The sequence below is a fragment of the Acomys russatus genome, chromosome 7 (genome assembly GCF_903995435.1).
Source record: "Acomys russatus chromosome 7, mAcoRus1.1, whole genome shotgun sequence".
Taxonomy (NCBI): Eukaryota; Metazoa; Chordata; class Mammalia; order Rodentia; family Muridae; genus Acomys; species Acomys russatus.
The window spans coordinates 4,034,161-4,047,258 of record NC_067143.1 but is presented as its reverse complement, the minus strand read 5'-3'; the positions used below and the strand labels follow the sequence as shown (position 1 = coordinate 4,047,258).

The 13,098-nt window shown below is 52.8% G+C and overlaps 1 protein-coding gene across 1 annotated transcript; it reads left to right on the top strand.

Moving 5' to 3' along the window:
* The first annotated feature begins 2,366 nt into the window (after nt 1-2,366).
* Nucleotides 2,367-3,486, top strand: LOC127192082 (formyl peptide receptor-related sequence 4-like). Its single transcript, XM_051149418.1, is given in 2 exon segments — nt 2,367-3,348; nt 3,350-3,486. Coding segments are annotated over 2 exon segments (1,107 nt in total). The 5' UTR covers nt 2,367-2,374; the 3' UTR covers nt 3,483-3,486.
* Nucleotides 3,487-13,098: the final 9,612 nt, after the last annotated feature.

Below are 13,098 nucleotides of genomic sequence, written 5' to 3'. Positions count from 1 at the left end.
GGGTCTGTAGAGTGTGTGTGTGTGTGTGTGTGTGTGTGTGTGTGTGTGTCTACTTCCGGTTTCAGGGGGTCTTACTGGGCTCTGGGGGGGGGGGAAGCCCCTTCTTTGTACCTCAGAGCTCAAGCCCTGGTTCCCTCCTCTCATCTTCCACAAAAGTTGTCTTCCGCTTTCCACTTCCTCATGTGGACCCTGAGTTCTAAGATTTATTATTTATTTATTTATTATTATGTATACAGTGCTCTGCTTGCGTGTACTCCTGCAAGCCAGAAGAGGGCGCCATATCACATTACAGATGTTTCTGGGAATTGAACTCAGGACCTTTGAAGAGCAGGCGGCTCTCTTAACCACTGAGCCATCTCTCCAGCCCCTGGACCCTGAGTTCCAACAACCTAAAATTCCCTTTTGCCACATGAGGACTTGTCAGTGGCCCTCTTCCCACCTGATGTCTGAGGTCCCCTCTGCACTGCAGGAAAGCCAGCCCCAGGAACCAGCATGGGCATCCTGCCCCCCTTAACCCCAGCCCCAGCCCTGCGCGATAATCTTGTGGGGCCTCAGCCACAGTCATCCATCGATGGGTTGCACAATATCCAAAAAAAAACACCAACCATGTGTCAGGCAGATGCCTCAGATACCCCACAGATTAACCCCTCGTCTTCATTTGTTTCTGTGCTAAAATACTGAAAGGAGAAGGGGTTTGACTCGCAGTTCAAGGTGCAGTTGATTATGGTGGGTAAATTGAGGCAGCAAGAGATGAAGGCGTCCAGGGTCATGACATCCCATGAAGAAGCAAAAGGAAAGAAAAAAACAAAATGCTCGCTCATTTTCTCCTTTTATTCAGTCCAGGACTTCCTGCCCAGAGTAAAGATGGCTGTCCATAGTTAAGATGGTTGCCCATAGTTAAGATGGCTCTTACCATCTCAATAGAATCAAGCTAACCCCCCCCCCCCACACACACACACACAGGCACGCAAAATGTGGCCCTATACAGAATAGATACCTAGCCCCTTACCCCAGGTGTGGCTGGAACTCATTCTTAGGACCCTGCATTCAAGGACAGTGACACTCTCCCAGCCCAAAGAAATGAGTGATAGCCAGAAAAGGGCTTCTCAAGAAAGCGGCACTCAGGCAGATCACTGTGAGTTCGAGGCCAGCCTGGTCTACAGATCGAGTCCAGGACAGCCAGGGCTAAAACAGAGAAACCCTGGTTCAAAAAACAAAACAAAACAGAAAAAAAAAAAAAAAAAAAAAAAAGGTGGTGGAGTCTGGTGTCTGCAGTAACGAGATGAAGCCAGATATGCCAGAATGACAAAATAGTAGGGACAGTGTGTGTGTGTGTGTGTGTGTGTGTGTGTGTGTGTGTGTGTGTGATTCTAGGAACTACAGTGAAGAAGGAAGGGAAGTGGTGGCCAGGAGGCTGGTGAGGTGGGTAGACTGTGAGGGCTCCCGCCCTACCTGGAGGTACCCAAGCGAACAAGCCATCCCCTCCATTCTGAGAGGAGGCTGAGGCCCAGACTCGTTCTTGCTGTTTGGTCTCTTGCTTCCAGCCAGGTGTGACCCTCTCTTCTACCTGTGAGCTCACCACACGCTCAAACTCTGGGTCCTCAAGAGAAGACCAGGCCACCAGCTACTGCTTGGGTACCCCAGAGACACCCGACACACACTTACCGGTGAGCTCAGGGCCCAAGAGGCTGGAGGTCAGGTGGTGGTAGGACCTGAGGCTAAATCCTGAGCCAATGGCCAAGAGTCAGAGGACTGGGGCATGATGGGACAGTGTGGGTCCTGAATCCCTGTCCTGGCCTTGGTGGGGCTTTTCATCCAGACTGGCTGGGACGTGGGCTTTGAGCTTGAAGAGTCTGTGCTCTCCAGAGTGGAGGGGGTGGTAGGGATGAAGAGGGGGGCCTGGAGAGCAAGGTCTGACAGGAGAGGCTGGGGGGGGGGGGGGGGGGGGGGGGTAGCCAAGAAGGAGAGGGCCAGGTAGAAATTTCCCTTCCTAAACTCAGGGACTGGGGAGCCACAGAAGGCATGAGCAGGGGAGAGTGTGGAGGTCGGCTCTGGAGTGTATCAGGACAGACTGTGTGGTCACTGGAGAGCAGGGGGAGGACTGAGCTGGGTCAGGGTGATAAAGGCACATCTGTCAAGATGAGAGACTTGTGGGAGGTCACAGGAACAGAGGAAGAGAGGAGGACACCAGAGGTCTGGGGACTCTGGGACCATGCCTGAGGTGCAGATATGAGAGGCCAGCAGAGCGTGCATGTCTGTGTGTGTGCGCGTGCGTGCATGAGTGCTTGTGTGTGTGTGTGTGTGTGTGTGTGTGTGTGTGTGTGTGTGTGTGTTCTAATGTGATTTTGTTGGTCCCTCCAGCCCCATACAGCTCATGGAGGACCCTATGGAGATGCCGCAGCCAGCTCCCCTGGGGACTCTGTACCTGCCCTGGGCGATTCTCTTTCTCCTCTACTCTTTGGTGGCAATTGTCTCTTACCTTCTGAACATGGCCAGCCACAGCCTGCTGGCCCAGGCTGGAGGATCTCTCCTTCCTGGCCCTCTGTCTGCAGCCTGGTTTGGCCATCAGCTCATAGCTGACATCATCTTCCTGGGACTCCTGCCGCTCAGCCTCACCTGGACCCACACCCGTTGGTCCCTGGGCCTCACCTGCCACCTGGACCCATGTCTGGCCTTCTTGACCTTCTGTGCCAGCGGCCGGCTGCTGACTCACGTCGCCGCTGACCACTGTACCTCCTTGTTCCGACCATCCTGGGCACTGGGTCATCGGGTAGTTCGCCAAGTAGTTATCTGGGCTGGTGGGCTCTGGGTCCTTCTGCTGTGCCTGGCTGGGAGAGCCCTGGGAACTTTGAGGGGTCGAACTGACCAGAGTGACCCTTGCAACAGGACGATGACCCTGGAGTCCCTCAGGCATGACCAGGACCTCGGGGCCTGGAGCCCCATGCTGGATCAGCTGGTATTTGGGTTCGGGGTGCCACTGGGGGTCCTGAGTGTCTTCCACAGACTAATGCAGGAGCAGCTGCAGCTGGCCAGGGTCTCAGGGAGGCCTCCACTGCTGGGCCTGCCAGGAGCCACTGCGGCCATGCTGTTTGTCTGTTGGTTTCCCTTCCACCTTCTGCTGGTGCTGAGGTTCCTGGGCATGTGGGGGTCCAGACTGCAGCTGGGGGATGTGTGGGTATTGCTGAGACCACTGGGGCTCACTCTGCTGGCATCAGCCAGCTTCCTCAACCCACTGCTGTATGTGTGTGGGGACAAAAAAATCCGGAGGCGGCTGGGCAGGGCCTTGTGGTTCCCTGGAAGGGAAGGAGAAGAGGAGGCACAGGAAGTCCAGGCACTGGGGATGGAGGCCGAGGCTCTGCAGGAGCCTGAGGGAACAGGGCACAGTCTGGGGTAGGGAGATCCTGTCTTCTGAAAATGTGGGGTGGGCTGAAATGAAGGCACAAGTGACAGGAAGTGAGGTGAAGAAGGAGAAAGAGACTTAGAAAAGAGAGACAGCAGAGACCCAGAGAAAGGAAAAGACAGAGACCCAGGGGGAGGGAGGGGTGCAGGAGGTGGTATATAGAACACCCAGGTAGAGGGGAGCAGCTGGTCCCCTTGGTTTGGTGGCACACAGAATGTGGCAGACAGGTCCTGACAGGGAGCAGGAGTGACAGACAGGGTAGGATTACAGAGTAGAGTCAAAAACCAGGAGGTTCCAATGAAATATGTAAATAGAACTGGTGTGAGGGAACAGGGAGAGACGGGAGGCAGGCAGACTAGAGATAAGACAGAACAGCTGTGAGATAGCTAGCTGGCCTGGCCTGGATATAAACACAGGTCCAGCGTCCTGGTCCAGGGCAGCAGCTTTGAAGCCCAAAGCCCAGTGCTGATGCTGGGACAGTCCCATGCATTATCCACAGCCTGGACGCTGTCCCACTAGGTGGTCCGCAGAGGGACCCACCAGCTCTGGACTGCTGGAGGAACTGCTTTCTGCAGATGTCAACTATCTTCTGGGATTTTGAAAATCCCAAATCCCTTCTAACTACATCTCCCTTCTCGGGACGGAACCCACGGCTTGGAGCATGCTAGGGAAGAGCCCTACTGCTGAGCCACACCCTAGCCCCTCACTGGGGGGACTCAAGGCAGGGGCTGTACCAAATAGCCAAGCTCTAACTCCTCACTGGGGGATTCTAAAAAGTGCTCTCCTCCTAAGCCACCTCTGAACCCCAAAGGTGGGATACTCCCATCCAAGACAGGGGTTCAATTTATAACCCAAGCTGGCCTCAAACAAACAGTGATCCTTCTGCCTCAGTCCCCAACCCCCCACATCCCTCCCCCCGCCCCGACCACCCGCCAGTGCTGAGATGACCAGCCTGAACCACCACCATCACATTTGGCTGTCCTGAGCCCTGACACCGTTCACATGAGGTAGGCTATAAAAGAGGAGAGTTTAAGTGGGTTTGCAGGGAAGGAAGGGTACCTTCTCCACAGAGTCTGGCTGAGTCACCTGTCAAAGAGTCCCAGCCCAATCAATATTTGTGGGTCAGCGTGGCACTTGCCATCAAGCCTGATGACCTGTGTTCAATACCCAGGACCACTGACTCCTGCGAGTTGGCCTCCACCTGAGTGCTGTGGGACACAAGGCACCTTCCATTGCAAACAAAAACAAAACAAACAACAGACGACCTTTTTGTTCTCATGGTTGCCCTGGAAAACACAATATTCTTCCTACATAGAGCTATTTTCAGTATGAAGGTTAAAGTAGCAACAAACCTTGCTGAAGTCTGAAGTGTCTGTAGCCATGCTCTTTTCTTTTATAGCTGTAAACTGCGAACTTTAAAGAATTTAAAAAGCAATTTTCTGGGGAATCTCACAAACAAAACTATGAACCTTGTGTGCAAGTTGGAGCATCCCCTAGCTCTCCTGTGGACCACGGTTTCATCTTGAAAACAGTTGTCTTTTCAGATGAACCTCGGAGAACACCTTGTGGTGATCTACCAAGAGAAAGGAAAAAATAAGTTCCTCTGAACAAATAAATGCCAGGACATTAAAAACAAAAAGTAAAGCAGACCGTGCGAGCAGAGCTCACTGGAGTGTGGTGCTGCTGTGAGACCCCACACCGGGTGTGCGTGGCCTCTCTCCTGAGCGGTGTCTAGGTCACAATCTTATCTTCGGGCCAGAGAGATGGTTCAGAAGTTACGAGCACCCAGGCAATTCACGACCTCCTGCGGCTTAGCTCAGGGGATGGGGTGTCTGATGCCTTCTTCTCTCTTCATGGGCACTGAGCTCATGTGCATGGACACATACTTAAAAATAATCTATTAAAAACTTTTTTTGGCTAGGTGTGGTGACATGCATCTTTAATGCCAGCACTCAGGAGGCAGAGGCAGGCAGACCTCTGTGAGTTTGAGGCCAGCCTGATCTATAGAATGAGTTAGTTCTAGGACAGACATAGCTCTGTTACACAGAGATACCCTGTCTTTTAAAGATATATATATTTGTTTTGTTTTGTTTTTGTTTTGGGTTTGTTGTTGTTGTTTGAGACAGGGTTTCTTTGTGTAGCCTTGACTTTCCTGGACTCGCTTTGTAGACCAGGCTGGCCTTGAACTCACAGTGATCTGCCTGCCTCTGTTGGGATTAAAGGCGTGCACCACCATGCCTGGCTTGATACCGTCTTTAAAAAAATAAAAAAGCAAAACAAACACAAATACAACACAAAAAGAAATCTGTGTTTGTGTCTGATTGGTCTGTCTTCCTGTGAGACTGAAGGTCTGCATGGGACATGTATGTGAGGTCAGAGGGCAGCTTGAGGATGCTGATGCCACCTTCCACCTTGTGGTGGTGTGAATGAGACTTGCCCCCCAAAAGGCACACATATTTAAACGCCTAGTAACCAGGGAATGGCGCTACTTGAGAAGGATCAGGAGTAGGCAGCATGGCCTTGTAGGGGGAAATGTATCACTTGGGGTCTCTCTCTGCCTGTGGCTCAGGATGTACGCTCTCGGCTGTTTCTCCAGCACCATGCTTGCACGTATGCCACCACACTCACCAGAGTGAAGACCATGGACTAACCCTATGAAACTGTGAGCAAGCCCCCAAAGAAACGCTTCGCCTTATGAGTTGCCTTGGTCACGGTGTCTTGTCACAGCAATGGAATAGTACCTTAGCCAGATGTCTGCGTATGGTTTGCCACTGAGTACACCACAGTAGCTACACTTTGAGTTTCCGGTGGTTCTGTGTGTGTCTTCTGTCTTGACACAGAAGTGTGAGATTACAGCCTCAATCTTCCACACCTGGCTTCATGTGAGTTTTGGAATGTCAGACTTGGGGCACTTTACCCAGCAAGTGCTTTTAAGCAACCTTAAAATCTTTTTTTTTTTTTTTTAAAGATTTACTTACTTTTAAACTTTTATGTACGCGAGGGTTTTGCCTACAGGTTTGCCTGCTCACCACAGGTGTATGGTGCCACAGATGCACCGGATGCCCTGAAATTGGAGTCACACAAGGGTGTGAGCTGCCCTGCGGTTGCTGGGAATCCAACCCAGGCCCTTTAGAGGAACAAGCAGAGTTCATAACCACTGGGCCATCTCTCCAGCCCTAAAATTGCTTAATTCCACCCTGGCTTCACACTGCCTCCTGAGGTTGGTGCGACACTCGGTGGTTAAGAGGCCTTGCTGCTTTTGCAGAGGACCTGAGTTTTGAGTTTGTTTCTCAGCACCCATGTCTGGCAGGTTGCAGCTGCCTTATTGTTTCACTCTCAGGGGATCTGACATCCTCTTCTGACTTCATTGGATAACCTCCACCACACACATACATGCCCCCCACACCCAACAAACATATAATTTAAAATAAAAAAAAAGTGAGGGATGATGGCTCACCCCTTTATCCTACTAGGGACAGTCAGGCAGATCTCTGTGACTTTGAGGCCTATCTGGTCTTATATAGTAAGTTCCAGATAACTTGACTCAGAAATAAGTAAATTAACTAAATTGTGATCTTTAAAGCACATAATGTAATTCTGGCACATAGTAAGTATTTACTTTTTAAAATAAGCATAGTGATAGTGTGTGTGTGAGAGAGAGAGAGAGAGAGAGAGATCTTTGTTTGAGTGGAGGTCCCAGAAAGAATTTCCCAAGCAGCAGAGCTACTTCTGAAAGCACTCAGCTCCCTCCCAATAATGAGCATCCTCAGAACCCCAATTGCCCATTCATAGCACCCTGGGGACCGTTCAGAGCAGGATCGATGCCTCACCCCATCCCAAGCTCAGGGCTGGGAATTGACAAAGCCCTCAGTGGATCTCCGCAGCGCCGGCCCGAGACACATCCATCTCCCCCGGACTGCGGTTGAGAAAATGCCAAGTTGATAGCTCCCTGAGGACCCAGAAACCTCATAAATGGTCAAGCCCTGGGGGAAGGAGGGATGTGGGGGGACACAAAGGTTGACTTGGTTATGTGGTTAAAAACCGCTGGCAGCCAAGCCCACCCGAGGAGTGAGGAGAGGGGGTGAGGCAGGAAGGAAAGCTTCCGGAAGGCTAGAAGCCTTTGATGGAGGACTTGAAATAGCGTTACAAGGGCACCTCAGCCTTCTGGAGTATGTGGAAAGCCAGGAAACCACAGCATATGGAAAGCCACGGGGTGTGGCTGCTCAACCATATTTGAGTTATGACATTAAATATGTAGCAGAGGAGCCTTCTGGGGGCCCTGTGAGCAGAGTGGTGCAGGGTGGTCTCGAGAGGCAGGCCACTCTACTTAACAGTTAAGTGCTACTTAACAGGCTTGGCAAGCGCCTAGGAGAGAGCCCAGGCGGGAAGCTCAGTCTCCTCTGCGAATTCAAACCCTACGGCCAATTAGAATCTGGGAAGATAGTCCGACATCGCCACCGTGCGGCTGTTTGTGGTTTTGCATCCAAGGAGTCAATGGACAAAGGGTGCCGTTACCGGCTCTGATCAACAGAGGGCGGGGTCGCCAGTTCGGCTTGGTCCCAAGTGCTTGTAACCCACTAACATTTGCATGGATCTGTGATCGGAAATTTCTAGTTCTTGTCCTGGAACCCAGCACATACCGTGTTCGGAAGCCACCACCTCAGATACTGGGTGGAAATGAGTTTGCTTGGCCAGGTGTGCCCCTCAAGGGCATTCGCTTGGGGAGGCATGTTCTGCTAACAGATCCCGTCTATCTGGGGTTCTGGACACTTCTATAAGAAAGGATGTGATAGCAGGTAATCATGGTTGAATAGGAGTTTACTCAGACAAGGGGGAAAAAAGGAGGAAGATATATTAGCATTCCTTAAGATAACCAAGAAAGGAATTACATCCACCCAGGCCCTTCACACTCAGACACAGCCTCCTCTCACACCCTTGATCTCCAGCCATCCTTAGTGTGGCCTTCTGATAAGCAGATTTTCACCTTTGCTTGGCAGGGGTGCTCAGAGAGGTGACAAGCCTGAGGTCCTGAGCAAGCCTGTCTGGTGCCCGATGGAGAAGTAGTCCTCTGTGCTCTGGCACGCATAGCTGAAGTGCCCTTCAGATCCCATGTGCCCCTAAAGACTTCTACTCAGTCTTCAAAGCCCAGATCAGATGCTGGACCCTGGCCCTCCAACTGTGGAACACAGGCTGTCACTCCTCCCTCCTTTCCCAATACTCCTTTCTCAGAGCCAGAGGTTCAGACTCCAGCGCTCCTCCCTTAGACCAAAGGGTTCAGATAACCCTCCTTCCCTCAGACTCAGAGGTCCTGGGCCCAGCCTCCTCCCTCAGACTCAGAGGTCCTGGGCCCAGCCTCCTCCCTCAGATTTAGAGGTCCTGGGCCCAACCTCCTCCCTCAGACTCAGAGGTCCAGGGCCCAGCCTCCTCCCTCAGACTCAGAGGTCCAGGGCCCTACCTCCTCCCTCAGACTCAGAGGTCCAGGGCCCAACCTCCTCCCTCAGACTCAGAGGTCCTGGGCCCAACCTTCTCCCTTCAGACTCAGGAATCCAGGGCCCAACCCCCTCCCTCAGACTCAGAGGTCCAGGGCCCAACCTCCTCCCTCAAACTCAGAGGTCCTGGGCCCAACCTCCTCCCTTCAGACTCAGGAATCCAGGGCCCAACCGCCTCCCTCAGACTCAGAGGTCCTGGGCCCAACCTCCTCCCTTCAGACTCAGGAATCCAGGGCCCAGCCTCCTCCCTCAGACTCAGAGGTCCTGGGCCCAGCCTCCTTCCTCAGATTTAGAGGTCCTGGGCCCAACCTCCTCCCTCAGACTCAGAGGTCCTGGGCCCAGCCTCCTCCCTCAGACTCAGAGGTCCAGGGCTCAATCTCCTCCCTCAGACTCAGAGGTCCTGAGCCCAGCCTCCTCCCTCAGACTCAGAGGTCCTGGGCCCAGCCTCCTCCCTCAGACTCAGAGGTCCTGAGCCCAGCCTCCTCCCTCAGACTCAGAGGTCCTGGGCCCAACCTTCTCCCTCAGACTCAGAGGTCCAGGGCTCAATCTCCTCCCTCAGACTCAGAGGTGCAGGGCCTAGGCTCCTCCCTCAGTCTCAGAGGTCCAGGGCCCAGCCTCCTCCCTCAGACTCAGAGGTCCAGGGCCCAGCCTTCTCCCTCAGACTCAGAGGTCCTGGGCCCAACCTCCTCCCTTCAGACTCAGGGATCCAAGGCCCAACCTCCTTCCTCAGACTCAGAGGTCCTGGGCCCAGCCTCCTCCCTCAGATCTAGGAGACAGGTCTCTACTTTTATTTTTCCCCGCTGAGATCCATGGCTATGTGCAGTCAGGAACCTGTGGGGAGCAGGGATGTGGGGAGCAGGGTTAGGCACTTGGGAGCTGTGGTCTGCTGCTGTTACATTTATTAGTTCTCAGAGGCCAGAGCGATGGTGGAGTGGGTGGAGGCCAGGCTGGTGGACTGGGGAGCCCTGCCTTCTCACTGCTGAGCCTAGAGCAGAGGTAGAGGGTAGAGGTATGGTGAAAACACATGGCAAATCAGTACAGAGAAAGCCACAAGGCCAAATGAAGAGAGACTGACCCCTCCTGCCCTCCGTCTTCACCTCACCTTGTTGAAGAAGTAGATGGAAGCTAGGATGGTGAGCACTGCCATGGCCAAGGTCACATTCTGGGGGAGGAGGTCAGAGGTCAGCTCCGCCCCCTCCCTGTCCCCACCCCTACCCCAGTCCCTTCACCTGTCCTCACTTCCTGCAAGTTCATAGCCATGGGTCCTAACCACACAGCCGCTTGACCTCTCTCCCCGAGGCCTCTGAGTCAGACAGGAAAGAGGCCTCAAGAATGGGAGGGGGTTGTCGGGGAGACCAGAATGGTGACCATGGTGACCAGGGAAGGGCATTTTGGGTAGGAGACATTCACACTGGGGGATCAAGGGAAGGGTTGGGGGTGGGGGTGGGATGTCACATGTGGTGCCTAAATCCAGCATCAAGACCTATGAGATTGGAGAGTCCAGACCTGGATCTCTATACTGGGTTCTGTTTCCTTCCCTGGAGCGTGCTGGGGAGCCTGGGGTGGGGGGATTGGGGTGGGGTCAGGGAACAGAGGGGGTGAGTTGTGAGCAGGGGAGGAACAGATTGGCTCTGGTATCTTGAGGCAGGAGAATGCTGAGGGGTAGAGAACAGGTCCAAAGAGCAGGCAAAATGGCATCCTCGTGTCTGCCCCATGCAAGGGTGGGAAGGACAGGCAGGGGTTAGACCAGGATTTGGTCACCAGCTTGTGAGGATGGCAGGACGTTCATGATAGTGTGAAGTTTGGTGGCAGTGGCAGTGGCAGTTTCTGACTTCTGGACCACAGGACAGGGACTGCGAGGCACCTCGACTCTGACCACCTGGTGCTCTTTGTAGGTTCCTAACTCTTTCTGTCCTCTCTGCCTTTAGAATGACTTTCCAGGTTATGAGAGACACAGAGCAGAGGGCAGATAAATATACGCATGTGGAACTGCCTTCATCACCCCCTCTCCACACCCCCCAACAAATTGCTACCAGCTGTGCACAGAGGGATTGACCATGGGAGGCCCCAGCCTTTTGCAGTGATGCCCCAGGCTGAACACTGAGGGGGGCTATAGGGTGGGAAGCCTCCCGGAGGGAGGGGTGCCTGTGGGGACTTGAATTCCAGCTCTGGCACCTGCAGGTGGGATGACCTGCAGGTGAGTCACTAAAGATGTCTGCGCCATTGCTTCTATTTGTAATATATAAGAAAACATATCCCCCAGGAGAGGGGTTAGGGAGATATAGCTCAGTGGGTAAAGTGAAGAAGCCAATAAACAAAATAAATGAAGGGCTGTGGGCATGTTCGTGAGTAGCTTGTTGACAAGCCTAAGGACCCGAGTTCATGTCCCAGAGCTCACACAGCAGTAGAACAGAGTCGACAAATTGTCCTCTGACCTCTGTGTGTGGACACCTCCACTTCACAAGCGTTACACGTTTTTAATGAAGAAAAAGAATGAGCACACACATACACACAAAAAGAGAGTCAGGGGACACCAGGTGATGGAGCCCAGCGGTGATGTGACAACTGCTGGCTCTGGAAATGGAATTGTGGGACACAGATTGAAGGGTTGGGAAAGGCGGGGGGTGGGGTTTGTCATAGCTGGTAGAGGAAGTGTGGCCCAAGGACACCCTGATTGCCAGCCAGTCCCACAAACTGTGGACCTGGCCCTACAAAGCAGCTTGGGTGTCATGGTCCTCTGCTGCTGTGTGGGTTGGTGGTCAGTTGTCACAGCAGTGGGTACCCCAGGAGGCAGAGTGTGCGCCGTCTCTGGGGACAGAATTTTGTTAACACTCACGTTTGTTCCTGTGATTTTGTGTCACCCATGGCTGCCTCATGAATTGCTTTGGGATTAACCGATTTTTCCCCCAAGACAGGGTCTCACAATGTGTACCTCTGGCTGGCCTGGAACTCACTACATAGACCAGGCTGGTCTTGAACTCACAGAGATCCTCCTAGTCTCTCTCTCTCCTGAGCGCTAGGATTAAAGGCACGCCAGGCTGGGATTAACAGAATTTTTGGAGCCATCATAGGTAGCACATGACTGTTATCTGAGCATCTGGGAAGCTGACGTTGGGGTGTTGGGAGTTCTAGCCAGCCCAGGCTACAGAGTAAGTTCAAGGCCAGCCTGGACAATGTAGTGCAATTCAGTCTACATTTAAGAAGGGGTTGGGTGCTGTGGCTAAAAATGTAGCACACAGCACTTGCTCAGCACGTGTTCAAATGCTATCAGTGCTAAACAAGATCCTGCTGCTGTGGGATGGCTTTTCCTGAGGACCCCAGGTTCACTTTCCAGAACTCATATAGTGGCTTCCAACCACCTGTAACTCCAGTTCCAGAGGATCCAGCACCCTCCTCTGGTCTCCATGGATACTTCATGTACATACATACAAGCAAATAAAAGAACTAAAACCATGGCTCAATGTAGTGACACACACTTTGAGAGGCAGGGGCAGGCAGATCTCTGTGAGTTTGAGGCCAACCTGGTCTACATAGTGAGTTCTAGGCCAGCCTGGTCTACATAGTGAGTTCTAGGCCAGCCTGGTCTACATAGTGAGTTCTAGGCCAGCCTGGTCTACATAGTGAGTTCTAGGGCAGCCTGGTCTACATTGTGAGTTCTAGGCCAGCCTGGTCTACATAATGAGTTCTAGGCCAGCCTGGTCTACATAGTGAATTCTGGGCCAGCCTGGTCTACATTGTGAGTTCTAGGCCAGCCTGGTCTACATAGTGAGTTCTAGGCCAGCCTGGTCTACATAGTGAGTTCTAGGCCAGCCTGGTCTACATAGTGAGTTGTAGGCCAGCCAGGACTACATAGTTCTAGGCCAGCTAGGGCTACATAGTGAGTTCTAGGCCAGCCAGGGCTACATAGTAAGACCTTGTCTCAAACCACCACCTCAACAAACAAACAAACAAACGAATGAATAAATTCTTTAAAAAAATTAGGTAAACTCCCTGCAAGGTAAGCCCTCCCAACTCTTGGCCCACAAAGGCCACGAGCAACATGAACTGCCTTAAGATGTTCAGCTTGGGGCTGGGGAGGTGACTCATTACTTGCTCGCCCCACAAACACGAGGGACCAAATTTAGCTCCTTAACACCCATGGGAAAGATCTTGGCGTGGTGGCTTGTAACTATAACCCTAGAGCTTGGGAGGCTGAGACAGGAGGATTCC